The sequence below is a fragment of the Perissodus microlepis genome, chromosome 6, assembly GCF_051167445.1.
Source record: "Perissodus microlepis isolate ML-2025 ecotype Zambia chromosome 6, ASM5116744v1, whole genome shotgun sequence".
Taxonomy (NCBI): domain Eukaryota; kingdom Metazoa; phylum Chordata; class Actinopteri; order Cichliformes; family Cichlidae; genus Perissodus; species Perissodus microlepis.
In genome coordinates this window covers 23973888-23990898 of record NC_140466.1, presented here as the reverse complement: position 1 = coordinate 23990898, position 17011 = coordinate 23973888, and the positions used below count along the sequence as shown (strand labels likewise).

General features: G+C 39.0%; 1 protein-coding gene across 7 annotated transcripts in view; it reads left to right on the top strand.

Moving 5' to 3' along the window:
* The window catches only part of fam13a (family with sequence similarity 13 member A), a 53559-nt gene that overhangs the window by 12538 nt on the left and 24010 nt on the right, over window positions 1–17011 (top strand). For 5 of the 7 annotated variants that reach the window (XM_084931595.1, XM_084931593.1, XM_084931597.1 and 2 more), the window contains 4 exons: window positions 3552–3644; window positions 4279–4365; window positions 9188–9432; window positions 16905–16946. In XM_084931595.1, coding sequence (XP_084787721.1) covers window positions 3552–3644; window positions 4279–4365; window positions 9188–9432; window positions 16905–16946 — 467 coding nt within the window. The remainder of the gene's footprint in view (window positions 1–3551; window positions 3645–4278; window positions 4366–9187; window positions 9433–16904; window positions 16947–17011) is intronic. The other 2 variants (XM_084931596.1, XM_084931594.1) reach the window with 1 other exon arrangement.

Genomic DNA, 17011 nt, shown 5'->3' with positions numbered 1-17011 from the left:
TGGGTCAAAAGAAGGACTTGACAGGCTCAGAAAAGTCAAAAATAGTGAGATATCTTGCAGAGGGATGCAGCAGTCTCAAAATTGCAAAGCTTCTGAAGCGTGATCTTCGAACAATCAAGCGTTTCATTCAAAATAGTCAACAGGGTCGCAAGAAGCGTGTGGAAAAACCAAGGCGCAAAATAACTGCCCATGAACTGAGAAAAGTCAAGCGTGCAGCTGCCAAGATGCCACTTGCCACCAGTTTGGCCATATTTCAGAGCTGCAACATCACTGGAGTGCCCAAAAGCACAAGGTGTGCAATACTCAGAGACATGGCCAAGGTAAGAAAGGCTGAAAGACGACCACCACTGAACAAGACACACAAGCTGAAACGTCAAGACTGGGCCAAGAAATATCTCAAGACTGATTTTTCTAAGGTTTTATGGACTGATGAAATGAGAGTGAGTCTTGATGGGCCAGATGGATGGGCCCGTGGCTGGATTGGTAAAGGGCAGAGAGCTCCAGTCCGACTCAGACGCCAGCAAGGTGGAGGTGGAGTACTGGTTTGGGCTGGTATCATCAAAGATGAGCTTGTGGGGCCTTTTCGGGTTGAGGATGGAGTCAAGCTCAACTCCCAGTCCTACTGCCAGTTTCTGGAAGACACCTTCTTCAAGCAGTGGTACAGGAAGAAGTCTGCATCCTTCAAGAAAAACATGATTTTCATGCAGGACAATGCTCCATCACACGCGTCCAAGTACTCCACAGCGTGGCTGGCAAGAAAGGGTATAAAAGAAGAAAAACTAATGACATGGCCTCCTTGTTCACCTGATCTGAACCCCATTGAGAACCTGTGGTCCATCATCAAATGTGAGATTTACAAGGAGGGAAAACAGTACACTCTCTGAACAGTGTCTGGGAGGCTGTGGTTGCTGCTGCACGCAATGTTGATGGTGAACAGATCAAAACACTGACAGAATCCATGGATGGCAGGCTTTTGAGTCTCCTTGCAAAGAAAGGTGGCTATATTGGTCGCTGATTTGTTTTTGTTTTGTTTTTGAATGTCAGAAATGTATATTTGTGAATGTGGAGATGTTATATTGGTTTCACTGGTAAAAATAAATAATTGACATGGGTATATATTTGTTTTTTGTTAAGTTGCCTAATAATTATGCACAGTAATAGTCACCTGCACACACAGATATCCCCCTAAAATAGCTAAAACTAAAAACAAACTAAAAACTACTTCCAAAAACATTCAGCTTTGATATTAATGAGTTTTTTGGGTTCATTGAGAACATGGTTGTTGTTCAATAATAAAATTATTCCTCAAAAATACAACTTGCCTAATAATTCTGCACTCCCTGTATGACATCATCTTCTGCCCAGTCACCTGGATGATTGATGGCTTACACAAGCAGGCTTGTGTAATGTCAAGGTAAAAATGATTGAAGTATTGATCTTATATCAACAGGTGGCTGTTTTCAGTCCTTGGTTGTTTTTATCTGTTGTCTGCTTTGATGACTGATGTCTATTGATCAGCTGGTTTGGTTTGCCAGTATATATTCAGGTTTATTTTCATCACCATTTCGTTTGTTTTATGAGATACACATAATTACCAACATCTTTTTTTATGTTCCTGTAATAGTTAATCCGCCAGCATATGCAAGCTCTTTAGTCGAAATTATATTTTTAAAGCTAAAATGTAATTACTGTTGGCTGGCCCTAACTTTGAGTATAAAAACATGAATTCAGTTTGGTATTTGCCTAATAAACAACAATGTAATTTTTAGTTTTTTTTAATTGATTGATTGAATCTTTCTTTTGAACATGTTGAAAAAGTACAACAACATAGAATTCAAAAGAGACAAACAAACAAAGGAAAACGAGCAACCACAACCACAAATAACTTTCATGTTCAAAAAGGAGCAGGAAGAAGCATAAGCTTATTTAACCCCACCCCCTTTCCACTATCAAGTAATCAATAGACTACAGAAATACCTCCTTACAATTACATTATATTTTACATGTATTTTTTTTTAATTAATTATATGTATATCTATCTTTCTATCTATCCATACATACATATATACACATACATACATATACACCTTTTCAATAACCCCAGTAACACCTCAAAGGAAACACAACCTACAGATATACATACCCGTGCACCCTCACACACATGAAAATATTGGACAAGAACACCCTATCAAATCTCTACCTCCTCCCTGACATGTTTTAAACACGTTGTTGACATATTTATAAATTATTAATGTATAATAATTTAGATATTCCAGGTGTCCAAAATTAAGTGTCATTGTGTACAAATTTCGTGAGCTAAAAGGGGAAAAAAGCTGTATTTTTAGCTACGTGTCAAAGCATTGCCCAGACAATCCAGTGAGTATTTGTGCTTTATGTCGTGTAACAGTATTATCTTAATCATATGTCTGTCACCATAAAAGTCACTATAAACTGTAACTCAGTATAGAATGAATCAATTTTCACCCAAAGAGACTGCATATGAATGCAGTAAACAAACAAATTAATAAAAACATTAACATGTTTTATTAATTATTTAATTGTTTAAAGATCCAATTAATATTTGAGTGGCGTAGAGAAGGCTACCGAATATTTACTGCGAACAGCTTCATTTACCACTAACTCATGATTAGCAGAATTTAGAGACCAGCCTTTTTTTTTTATCTCAGTGTGCAGACATCAACAGTGTCTCGATTGTTGATTAATGCCTGTGTCGGGTGTGTGAAACGTGACACTGGCCATCTGATGACCAGCTACTGATGGTGGGATCTCTCTCTTGTTTTGACCTTTAGCCTCTTCTTTCATAGCACTCTCCTGTCATTTTTAACACCATTAAGCCTCGAGTCTGTGACCTATGTGACGTCATGAAAAAGCAAACATTACAAATGACCTGATCAAATTGAACTTAATAAATTCCAAAGGTCCAGATTACTTGCAACACTAAAATTAAATCTGCAAAGACTTTAAAGACGTGTCCTTTTTTTGTGATATCATCACCCGATCACAAGCACCTGTGCTGTGTTGTGAATTCCTGTAAGGGTATTGACACTTGAGACACTGATGAGCAGTAGGAAATCCCTCACCCAGAAAAGATTGTCTGACACACACACACACACACACACACACACACACACACACACACTCTCCTGACCTTCCTTGCAATGCCTGTGAACATAGCACACATGATCGGTGGTTTTGCCTTTACTTCCAGTTGTAAAACGCAGACCGCCAGCACGTGTGCACGGCAGTTTTTAGTGATCGTGTGTGTTTGAGGAGGCAGACCGTCATGCTGTTTAAATCTGTGCTCAGCTGTGTTGATAGGAGCTATTAGAATAAAACACAACAGCAGAACCCACCTACCCTGACATATTTCATATCTACTTTATATATGAGATTCTTGTTCCATGCATAAGGACTGGAGAAAAAGCTTCCTGGCCTTTATTAAAGATGAAACGTTACCTCTTTTGTTAATTGGCTGTATGTAAGATGTGTATTACAGATGTGACTCTCCTCTGTCCTCTTTCTTGTACCAGGAGACTCAAGTGGCAGATGCAGACACAAAGAATTCATCCAGCCATCTCGATGCAAAGACAACAACCCCACTTACTAGGATGAAAGTAAAGCCTGTGTGTTTGTGTCTTTGTTTATGCATTTATTCATACCTGTTATGAAAGAAGAAATCTGTCCAGTGTGAAGTGTGTGTTTGTGTGTGTTCTTGTTTTTGCCTGGCATTCCCAGGTCTGCCTTCCAAGAACCCTTTAAATTCCCTTACATAGTCGCTTTTACAACAGCACTATAATCTGTGTGACGCAATTAACACAACATGGGCATGTTTTGGAAAAGCTGTTTTGTAATGCTATATTTGTGTGTGTCTGTGTGGGTTATTGTGTAGTGACTAGCGTATACCACATGCAATACCACATGTATTGTTTTTTCCTGTCACTCAGTGAAGCAGACGATGACCTTTTTAGTAGTTTGCGTTTTGTTGCTGATAACCTATCAGGTGACCAAGTTCAACCTAAATTTAAAAAGCATTAACATTTATTTTTCTAAAACATTAACAGCTGTAGATCTTCACTGCTCACAATACCACCCACTGGAGTTTTATGATGCAGCTTTTTGAAGTGTTTACACCTTTCTTGATGAATGCAATGCTATTTCTGTGGTTTACATTCATACATACCTAAAGTTATTCAGATAATTTTACTATGTACTATAAATCTCATTGTCTGCTGTTATCTGTGTGTACACCTTTTCAAGATTGGCCACCTAAACCAAACAGGAAATGCAGAACTTCTGAAGAAATCCTGCACCAACGCTCCAAATGCAAAAACAAGAAAAAAGAAGGTACAAGAGACAAACACGTGTCAGCATGAATAATTGCACTGTTGTTTTGGCCTCCTAGTTTATTACATTTTATTTTATATTTCATATATACATTTATAGGGCTTCTTATCTGCTGTATTGCCTTAGTGCTGATTACCCTGAAGTTATCTCTCAGACTGCCTGCGACGCCTAAAGCCCTCTGCTTGGTCACGTGACATGATTTGATAAAGACAATTTGCTACAGGAAACAACGGCATAGTTATTTGCAGAGAGAGAAAAACAGTGGCTTTGGTATGCTGTCTTACTACAGATGAGGCCCGACACTGAAATAGGCAATTAGGGGCAAAAGGGCAATAAAACCCTGGAAAATTCCTGTCTGTGCACATGTTTTACAAACTGCCCAGGAATCATTTATTGGAAAGATGTATTTGTAAAGTATAAATTTCTCCTTTAGTCAGTTGAATTGCAAGATGCACTGTTATAAATTATTATTATTTAGTCTTTTATCACATGTGCAGTTCAATGAGAGTAATTCTCTTAAGGTTGGTTTCAGCTTTGAGACACATCAAAATGATCTTGCTGTGTTTGTTTTGAGCGTAGTTCAAAAAAGCTCTGATGCCATAAATGTGTTTATCATATCAAAGCTTGTGTCACTGTGAGATAAAAGAAATGCTGACTGATAGCAAGTTAAGCTCAGAAGGGTAAAAACATCTGCCGGTGAAGGACATTTTGCTTTCATTCGTGCCCTGCAAATAATTTTTTTGCTTTCTAGCAGAGGTTGTGTAGAAAACTGAAGAGTATTTTTAAACGTTTCACTTCAACCTTCGTCTCTGGCTTCACATTCTGTGCGTGTCAGTGTACAGCTAAGCGGCAAATGAAATACACTTCCAGTGAAGGTTAACGTTCGCTCATTGCTTTTCAGGTTTCTGCTGCTTTAAAGTTTTATTATAACAAATGTGACAAAAGAATTTAGCTAGTGTTTAGATATTGTGTTTAGATAAAGTTTTTATAAAAACTTTGTTCAAAATTGGCTTCATCCAGTTTACATCTGTATGGGACTTTTATTAAGACATGTTATTGTGTGAAAAACTACATCAAGTCAAATAATCACATGCCAGTAATCAACCCGAGCACACATGCGTACGTGCTAAAGCAGTCTCTGGCATCCTCCGCGTCTGAACATTGGGCTCGCTTTGGTCTTGTTTTGAATGGCATTTGGCCTGATTTTTGCACGCAGGCTTGGCAACCCTGATTATCATTAAAAAAGATCAGCAATTGGTTCTGTTGTAAAATGCAGCACAGTAATAATTTACAGATGCATGGCGTCCACAAGATTAACTTTTTTAAATTTGTGCTTAACTCAAAGTATTCAGGTAATCATTTTACTGTTTTTTGTCTGAAGTAATATATGAGTACTCTGTATAAGAATGCAACTAGTGCTTATTACTAAAAAGGAAGGTCAACAGGGAAGTCCTCACATTCAAGAGGGTAGATTGATGAAATGTTCATACAGTTGCCCAAAAGACAAATGAAGTAATCTCAAAATACAGTTTTGTGTAAACAAAGCAATCAGCTGCACTTGTTTGCACTGTTGGCTTGTTTTATTTATTTTTTTCATCTACTTTTTATGTTGTTTCTATGAAGTTTTAAACTACAAAGTAATAGAGAATGGAAGAAAAAAGTCAAATATTTTCTCTGAAGTCTAGTGCAGTAGAAGTAGAGTTTCATAAAGACAGTTCTCCAGTAGAGTACAGGCCTCAAATTTGCACACAAATAAATGCACTTAGATACTTTACACCACTAAAAAAAGCTGTATAGCTTTCCCATTGATGGTTGCTAAGAGCAACAGCATGTTTGACTTAAATGTTCGACCATCAGCAGCAAACTAGTGACGTCTTTTGCTTAGGAGCCAATGAACCACTAAACCCATCAACCTGAACGTCCAGCTGCTGAGTCTCATTACAAAAGCTCACAATATCCCATTCCTGGAAGTCTTAACTTCCTCTCAAAATTAAAATGGTGTTCATAGATTAAAGACTGACCTTAACAATTTATCAAGCGATTCATGGTCACTTTAAATATTAACTTTTATTGCTATTGTTTCCCAGAGCCTCCAGTAAAAACTCACTTTCCCCATAGAGCTAAGCTTAGGAGGGGTTTGGCTTCTTTACTGCTTAAGAAAACATATTGTTTGTTTTTTAAATGATCTCCACTCACACATTTCTACCAGAGCTACACCAGGTTTCTGAAGTCCTCTAAGGACAAAGTCTTGTCAGTCTATAAAATACTTTTTATTAGCCTCAGGTTATGTCTAACAGTAAAAGAAAAACACACCCACCTACTTAAATTGGAGAGCCTTTAATCTGTTGTATCTTCTAGATTTATCATACACCCATCTTTAAACTGTGTATGCTTGTGTTTTGTTTGACCAACACATTTATACTCATACATGATCTTTGGACTGTAAAACAAACAGCTGTTACTGGCAGAGTATTAGTTATTCCCTCTTGCTGAAAAAACAAAACTGTCACCGTGGAAAATCACAGAAACGCTTGAGTGCTTCTTTTTTTTTAATTGGCAGATGCCCGCTTTTCTTCTTTTAAAGCTCAAATGTTTATATCAAGAACCACCATTTAAAACATTCATAAGAAAAGACTGTGGCGATTGTGCAAGCAAGAACAGGTATGGATCACGTTGCACCATCGAGTAAACAGAGTTCAGTGAGTAGTTGTTTTGTGGCCAGCCACAGCTTCCTTTTTTATTGTAGCCGGTTCAGAGAGAGAAAACACAGAGTTCTAAATATTTCATTTGGCTTTGTTTGCAGTCTTTTGAGATTTTACTCACAAATTATAAGTTAATCCATGATTTAGAAACCAGGTCATATCCTCATTTAGGTTTGTCAGGAATTTTTGGTCTCTTTCGCTCCTGATTTTTGTTCTAAATGCATAGGCCAAAACCAAAACCGGGTGTTTAGCCCTCTGTTTGATTTGTATGGCTGTGCCTTTATTGAGAGCTATAACATTATTTCATGTTATCTTCTGGCTAAAACCGCAGTCACACAGGCCTACAGGCCAGTCTGCAACCCCTGGCCACAAATGGACATTCTCTGACTAGTTGGAAGTTGCTAGGCTGTCGCTAGGTGAAACTGATTTCAAAAAGGGTGCTGCACCAAAATCCTCTCTACAACACAAGCAAAGTGTAGCTGTTGACTAGAGTTTGCATGGAAGGAACACTCACAAACTACTTATTGAGCAATAGAAAAAATCTAAAAAACAAACAGAGATTGCTCACTTTTCACAGTAAAAGTTGTACCATAAACAACACGTTTCTAATGGCACAACTGTTTGCAGAAGAGTCAGTCGCGTGCAAACCACAGTCTGCCGCTGCAATCCTGTAGCAGCCAAAGCATTCACAAGGAGTCAATTTTACAGCAACAGCCAACTTCCACAACTGCTCTCTAAGCAGTAGTGGAATGTACATTTTTTCCCTAGTAACTGGTGGCTGCTGTTTAGTCACCAACAAGCTTCTAGCACGATTCATTTAAAATTTTTAGCTAATCCAAAACTGAAGAATTGATGAGCTCATGCCATGGCAGTAAGTTGTTTGTCCATCCTCAATTCACACGAATCATTGGCTGCTGGTCAGATTTTAGTGAAACTATCACACAATGGTTACCTAATGGGTCTTCATCAAAATTGTGCTCAAGGTCGAGTCACGTTTATAATTTTATGGGCAGTAACTTGTGAATTGTGATGGACTGTGAGCAGGATGACTTTTTGTTTTTGAACACAAAGTTATTTTATTAAAGACTGGAGAAATGTATTTATGTGTTTAATACAAAAGTAGAACATCAAAACACAGAACGTAAGGAAATACAGTAATATAGAGAAACCAGGCTATGGTAACATCTTACCTTTACCAAACACTGAAGTCCATTAACACAACACCCATTTCTACCATCTCTCACCATGACGTCTCCCCAGAGTGTGATGCAACATGCTTCAATCCTTTGCTAAAAATAAGCTGATGTCCACGTTTATTTCCCCCCTTTTCCTCCCCTGCAGTTTTCCTGTGAACGACTGATTTAGCTGAATCAATCACAAAGCTCTGAGGGGCAAAATCCATACCAGGTCTAGCTAAAGAAGTTTGTTCGACTAATAATGTTCCCAATGATCTGCCCATTAAGTGCATCAGTGACTAAATGTCTAAATGGGTTGCTGCATCCATAGATTATTGTACAGCCCATTAAGTTAAACCCCAAAATGGAAATGTTCCTCTGATAATTGGTACAAAGACAAAAAAGCCTTTTAATTCAGCTGGCACACTCTCATCTAAAGACAAGCCCATTTTAGTGTTGGATATTTCTGGCCATTATCGATAGTTAAGCTAGTGTCAGACCCATTTGATGCTCCCCACAGCCAGCTATTCAGCTTCAGTGTGCATGAGCAGCGAGTGCTCTCCACATGAGCGAGAAGAAAGCTCTTCGGCACGTTTCTCTTTGGTTTAGCTGGTCGTGACTCGGAAATGAAAAAGGGTAGTTCTCAGAATGTGGCTGTAATTAGGTTAAGATTCTTTTCCTATACAACAGTTGACGGCTCACGCTGTTTGTACCCTCTCAGAGTCAGCACGGTAAGGTTTATAAGATAGCTCCTTTTTTCCCTAACCCTTTTCCAGAAGATCCTCGAATGCATGCTTTATAGTTTATAGCAACCTGAGCAAAGGTGTCACGTGTGCATTTCTGTGTGTTTGATTGTACAGAAATGTTGTCGGCAGTGTATCAGTTGCCTCCCGTGCTATCTCATATTTCCCCTCACGAGACCTCTCACCTTTCTCTGTGACACAGGTGAGGAAAGGGAAAATTGATGGCATGACTCAAGTGGTCCCTCAACCCAGCCTCTCTTCCAGGGCGCCCTACCACGCAAGACCTTTCTCCATACCGATAGTTTTGCCCCTGACCTCAGAGCTAAGGACACCCAGCGCAGAAGCAATGGAAGCTACACCCATGTCTCACCAAGCCACCTCGGACACTGCCTCCCACGTCGACCCTCACGACATCAGCCTCTCTGAAAGCATGAAGGGCCTCAGCAGGTGAGTGTGTCTGGTGTAAATTAAAAAAAAAACAAAAAACATTATCGATGGCTATGTGTGATTTATGTTTAAAGTGTTATTTGTGAATCTTGTTTTTCAAAAGAGTTTAAAAACCCGGCTCATTTACTCTGAAAAATGTGGCCAGCCACTCTTTCAGTTTTATGACTTTATTAGTATCACAGTATAAGCATGATGCTTATGACTTGTGTAAAATCATGTAACACACACAGCCACACACTTCACTGCTAGATGCCTGCATGACATTATAAGATACCTTATGGAGTGAAATATGAAGGAGGGGCTCTTTTAGTGGTTAATAGTTTATGACTCCTGTATACATATGCGATGTGGTGTTAACCAAAGAACCTGTAGCCTGAGCCCGGTGGCAGTGTTTGTTTGGCGTGCAGAGCAGCCTGTCACAAGAAGCTGAAACTGGAAACCTCTTGGTGTTAAGTGCCGTCCTGGAATAGCAAGACTGCAGCTGTGTCTGTTGTTGAGGTTTTGCTTTAACTCGGAGCTTAGAGTAGAACTGCGTTCAATTGAACTTCACTCGTTGGCCAAAAATCACTACTATACTAATTAACATTAGCCTTTTTTTAAACATGCTACTATTTATCCCAGTTTTTCTCTTTATGTAGTGATAAATCAAAACTGCGTAGAATTGGATGCGGGAAGTGGAAAAACTGCAAATTATAAAATATGAGCATGTCGCATGTGATGCTTCCAAGTATTTGGATAAAAAAAGGTGATGACGTTTTTGGCTTCTGTGACCTTTAGTATAACATCAATCAGTGTCTGACTCTTGTCATCACAAGATCCTTTTACGCGTTACATAAAAGTTTAGTTTGACACGCAAACATAGAAACAGAGACAGCCATGCATCCTATGAATGAGCAGAAAAAGTATTTGCCCCCTTCCTGATTCTTTTTTTGGGGGGATATTTGTTATTCTTACATGTTTCAGATCATCTAACAGATTTTATTATAAGAAAATTACGTTTGTAAATGATGATAATTTCATTTATTAATGGAAAAAAGCTATCCAAGCCTTGCCCTATGTGAAATATATTCATTAACTGTGAATAATCACTTTTGTTTTGGTTTTTTCGGAATGGTGAGTTCAGTGATACGAAATCAGGAAAAGGGCGATATGTTTTTCACAGCACTGTTCTGCAAGGGTTTATATACATATAGCCAAGATCATGCACTATATTAACCCAGGTGCTGGAGTCAGAACTGCCTGGAATACATTAAAACCATTCTGTGCTTCCAAGGTGGCAAATGCTTTTGTCACCATGTCAGAGTGAGAATAAATCTTCAGGTGGATTTTCCCCACACCCTAAAATTCTCCTGGTCCACTTGTATCTGGTGGCTGTTTACCCAGTACCTCCATAATGTGCGTCAGCAATCTGAACTCACTGGTATTTAGTAGTAGGCACATGCGATGTGCCAAAAGACTTGAATTACTTCACCATGTCTAATGCAAGAAAGCAGCAGATGCTCTATAGTCGTGTCTAACAAACTGCACTGTGGTATTTTTTGTGGTGTTTATAGAAAATTAATTTTCTGTTATCATGTGAAAAAATGCTTTACCATATAAGTCAAAATGATCATTTTCCACAAATAGAAATCTGTGTTTTCATGTCTGTAGCTGTAACTCATGCCGGGCTGGCAGCTTGCTCTCACTTTCTGTAGGTATGTGTCAAAGAAGTCTGCACCAGCATAGTGCTGCTTATACCACAGCTGGACCTGAACTGTTTTAGATCCAGTTTAGCTCAAATGAAAAGAAAAGTGCAGATTTATCTTGTCCGGGATAAGTTTGATTAAAATATGCCTAAAAATATGCTATACTTTTTTAAGGGAATAAAATGTGAAATCAGTTTATTTTGCACCAAATTGATGGTAAAGAGAGCACCACATCATCGTTGTTTGTTGTTGTATCATATTAAATCTAACACATGCACCCTTCGTTTCACAAACTGCTCCCATCACGGGTCTTCTTCAACACAGACTTAAAATCAAAATACAGGGAGTGCAGAATTATTAGGCAAGTTGTATTTTTGAGGAATAATTTTATTATTGAACAACAACCATGTTCTCAATGAACCCACAAAACTCATTAATATCAAAGCTGAATGTTTTTGGAAGTAGTTTTTAGTTTGTTTTTAGTTTCAGCTATTTTAGGGGGATATCTGTGTGTGCAGGTGACTATTACTGTGCATAATTATTAGGCAACTTAACAAAAAACAAATATATACCCATTTCAATTATTTATTTTTACCAGTGAAACCAATATAACATCTCCACATTCACAAATATACATTTCTGACATTCAAAAACAAAACAAAAACAAATCAGCAACCAATATAGCCACCTTTCTTTGCAAGGACACTCAAAAGCCTGCCATCCATGGATTCTGTCAGTGTTTTGATCTGTTCACCATCAACATTGCGTGCAGCAGCAACCACAGCCTCCCAGACACTGTTCAGAGAGGTGTACTGTTTTCCCTCCTTGTAAATCTCACATTTGATGATGGACCACAGGTTCTCAATGGGGTTCAGATCAGGTGAACAAGGAGGCCATGTCATTAGTTTTTCTTCTTTTATACCCTTTCTTGCCAGCCACGCTGTGGAGTACTTGGACGCGTGTGATGGAGCATTGTCCTGCATGAAAATCATGTTTTTCTTGAAGGATGCAGACTTCTTCCTGTACCACTGCTTGAAGAAGGTGTCTTCCAGAAACTGGCAGTAGGACTGGGAGTTGAGCTTGACTCCATCCTCAACCCGAAAAGGCCCCACAAGCTCATCTTTGATGATACCAGCCCAAACCAGTACTCCACCTCCACCTTGCTGGCGTCTGAGTCGGACTGGAGCTCTCTGCCCTTTACCAATCCAGCCACGGGCCCATCCATCTGGCCCATCAAGACTCACTCTCATTTCATCAGTCCATAAAACCTTAGAAAAATCAGTCTTGAGATATTTCTTGGCCCAGTCTTGACGTTTCAGCTTGTGTGTCTTGTTCAGTGGTGGTCGTCTTTCAGCCTTTCTTACCTTGGCCATGTCTCTGAGTATTGCACACCTTGTGCTTTTGGGCACTCCAGTGATGTTGCAGCTCTGAAATATGGCCAAACTGGTGGCAAGTGGCATCTTGGCAGCTGCACGCTTGACTTTTCTCAGTTCATGGGCAGTTATTTTGCGCCTTGGTTTTTCCACACGCTTCTTGCGACCCTGTTGACTATTTTGAATGAAACGCTTGATTGTTCGATGATCACGCTTCAGAAGCTTTGCAATTTTGAGACTGCTGCATCCCTCTGCAAGATATCTCACTATTTTTGACTTTTCTGAGCCTGTCAAGTCCTTCTTTTGACCCATTTTGCCAAAGGAAAGGAAGTTGCCTAATAATTATGCACACCTGATATAGGGTGTTGATGTCATTAGACCACACCCCTTCTCATTACAGAGATGCGCATCACCTAATATGCTTAATTGGTAGTAGGCTTTCGAGCCTATACAGCTTAGAGTAAGACAACATGCATGAAGAGGATGATGTGGACAAAATACTCATTTGCCTAATAATTCTGCACTCCCTGTAATCCTTCTCAGGAGTTCCTGGAAGTAGCTCCACTTGTTGTCCACTTTGCTTTTTTTCTCTTCTGTATGTATCAGAATCCTCCATACACTAAGTTTGTTTGCCTCCAGCCGTCACCTGTATCTGAAATATATCACATTAACCTGATTCATCGTACAGGCCACTCTAGCCAGCATAGCAGAGTCATGACAAGTTGTTATTCTCTTAGCATTGCATTGTTGCACACTGGAAATGCATACTGGCTTTTCTGTTGAGTTGCCATGGTTCAGTGAATATCATGATGTAACCACTGAGATTCTTAGAAGCCCGTTGGAAAAAGGTGTGAGTGAGGAACATTGCAGTGTGCTGTGAATGCAGGTTCCCTGTGGGTTAGCAGTATTGTTGGCCGCCTGTCAGGAGGTCCCGTCCATCAGCCTGAACGTCAGACAGCACACACTGTATTTGTAGAAAGAAGCTGCTGGCTAGATCAAACTGGTTTTCTAACAAATTGCATACTGGTGTATTTTTTTTTCCCAACACTCATATGAGACGGTGGCCGTCAGCTGTCACTCACTCTGTAAGTAATGTAAATATTTTGCTTGGCGCTCTGATCAGATTTGTGCTTATCAAACTAATAACTAATGACTGTCATATTTCATTTGTAAAATATCTAGACTGAGCTTCTGTGTTACCTTAACAGTGTAATAAATATGTACTGAATATAAAGGATATACAGTACAAGCAAAAGCAAAAAGGTTGTTTCCTCAGTGAAGTCATGCTACATTCCACTTTATGTTTGCAGCACCCGCTCAAATAATGGGTTTACGTAACTTAATTTTAAGATTAGCAATGCAAAACACAGTGACGGCACCTACAAAGTAATGTCATGGAAAATGTTCACGTCGAGATTTTTAATCGTACGTCTCCTGTTGTTGTCGTTGTCGTGTGTAATGGAGAAATTTGGGGTGGGGGGCAAGGTAAACATGGACTCGGTGAAAGCAAAAAAACTTTCAGCTAGATTTTTGTAGGTGAACATCGGGACTACGTTTTTTGTGGGGGTTTTACGCATTTTTAAAAATGTTGAAAAAACAGAGCGTGTCCAGATTGACCAACTTGCCATTAGTAGCTTTCCGCTTAACTCAAAGGGATCAGGCATTGTCGGAGTATGCCTACAAAAGCTTCTTGTTGTCCCCTCAGTAAGGTAGTGGGTAAGCAGGATTTCCGCTTTTTTCTTTTGCAATTCACAGCGGCAGTGACGGCACGCACTATTTTAATACGCTTGCCAGACTGTGTAACACCCGGTAAGAACATGCGGATGTGGGGGAGAAAACAACTCACCCGTAAAGCTGCAAAAGAATTTGGAAGAGTTATGTAGTTGAAGTACCCCTTCACTAAAACAAGGAGCGTATGCACATTTTCCGTACATTGGCCAATTTAAGAAGACTTTTGAAGCTCAGTAAACTTTGGCCCAATTTGATCGCGCCTGACTTGAAACCTAAATCCTTTGTTTTGAACTTGTTGATGTGCTGCCCGGATGGCCAAAGTGGTCCGCCCTCACGTCAACATGCCCGCTGCTTACAGTAAGCCAATTGCAGGAACAGCACGTAGCAAAGCAGTAGAGTACTAAATATTGAGTGAATCTGATCCACAATAACATGTGCAAGCTGCTGACTAACTGTGCTTGTTTCAGTTTGATGTCATAGGGTTCATGTTCTTATGTATCTGACACTCATATTGAGATATATAAACATTCAAACGAGTATGTTTGATCAGTTTGCTTCAATCTAAGGATAGGGAACTATTGCTGGAGAGATTAGTGTTGGGTTCACCACGCACATTACTTCTCTCTTTTTATAGTATTGAGTTACTTCCTATGTAAAGTAACATTATAATACCATTTACTTCATGACATTCATGCTACTGTGTAACATCACCTGAGATGTACTGTCAGGTAACTACAGCTACGTCCACACATTGAAGCAATGCGCTTGTTACACATGACTGTGACGCTGACAGGAGGTAATAAGCTGGCATTTCAGGATCTGGTTGCCTAGGTAACCCTGTACCGGCTTGAAGTTGAGAAACATTTATCTCGGGACCTGCTTTACATCGCTAGCAGTTGTTTTGCCTGTCATCGCTTGGAGTTGCCAAATATCATTCACTTTCTTCTGTCTGTGGTCACCACATCACTGCAAATTGCTTCCCGTGTGGACGCAGCTCTAAAAATATAACGTTGAACTTAACGTATTCATGCACAAGGAGAGCATGGACACATCTTTAATCTTTATCTTTTATTTTACTATCACGTTATTGTTTCTTTGCACTGTAAATTCAAAATAATGTTCATATTAAACCTGTCAGGTGTGTAGACTGCCATCTTTGTTTTCCTTCCCACACAAACTGAGATTTTTTGTTTTGTATAGTTTTCTGGTTTTTTGGAGAAACGTGCATGCGCATGAATTTTTATTTTTTATAAAAACCACTCAGCAAGTTGAAGGGTTATGTTTATACCAATATTGTAACACTAATTAGTTCAACAATTAGTTTTCCTATTAAATGTCAGATTACCATATTAGATTAAATTATTGCAATGTTGTATCTAATAATGATTGTTAACACTTATAGAGACAGCTTGACTTCTAACTGGCAGCAAAAGTACAAAAGTGTTTTAGTTATTACAGGTTCGGGTAATTAAAGTGTAAGTATACTATAAATAGTGTAATGTACATACAATATACTCCTTTTATAGAGCTGAGTAGAATACAAATACCATATTTTATGGTCAAATTGTTTGTTTAGAGCAGCTGTGAGTAAGATGGCAGAGCGGGTTAGCAGTTGTCCTGCAAATTTCCAAATGCCCTTGAGCAAGATGTTGTAATCCAAGCCCAAAGAGTAAACATAGGAAACACTGCTGAGGTCAAGTGCCCTGCTTTTAACAGCCATATTTGTTCAAACTTATCAAATTAGATGATCAGATGGTAAAAGTAGTGACTCATTATTTTTCTCCCTGACTCTCTGTGTAGTTAATTACCTGATTGTTTTGAAATCAAAGTAAAAGCCTGCACTGGATTGCAGTTACAAAACTATCTGCTGTTCCGTTTTTTGTCAGCATTTGGTAAACCAAACCTTTTGTCCCAATGTTATTCTGATCTAAACATAAAGCACTGTAAGAGTTGCTTACACAGCTACTATCTTCTTACAGAAACATCCAAATAAAGTCCTAACAGTTTTATAAAAAGTAGTAATAAGTCACAGTGTTTTAAACTGAAAACATGCCTCTTTGTTTCCCTAATTTCTTGAAAATTGTTGATTAATTTGTAAAGTTGATGAATCAGTTTTATTTATTTAAAAGGTCTCATACTAAATGTAATGAACATACAGAAACCTTACTGAGATCTGTCAGCACTTTTTGATTTTTTAAAGGTTTAACATTACAACAGTTCACGTATTTGTACCAATCTTTTTTCTTTCTTTCCTTGTCTCAGATAATAAAGAACTGAGCTCTGCTTAGGCAAACAAAACCAGGCGATTGTGAAATTTTTTAACTAGGATATGAAAAAGTTAGGCAACCTCAAAATTAGTGCCAAGGTTGAGTTCCTCTTATTGTTGCATAATTTCATCCTGTGTTTCTGGCATACATGCAGCAGCAGCAGTAGCACCTCAGCCTATATTCCAGAGCAGCACATAGTTCTCTTGGTTCATAATAATTACCCGAGACAAGCTCCACAAAGGCACTGATCTGTAGCACTGCATGGCCATTATTCTGCAGACAAAAGCCAGTCTTGTGCATGTCCTTTTTTTAGCTGCAGGGAAATCTACTGTTGTGTGGGGAAATGTAATGTTTTGATCTCACAGGACTTCGCGCATCCTGCACGCTAATTAAGTCTGTTTGTTTTCATATTTCAGCTCCCAAGATGAAGACAGACCAGTATCTCCTTTCTACATGAGGTAGGCCTCCTGTATATGTGTTAGAAAGCAGGCAGGACGGGAACAGACTGTGTTGTTTTTGATCG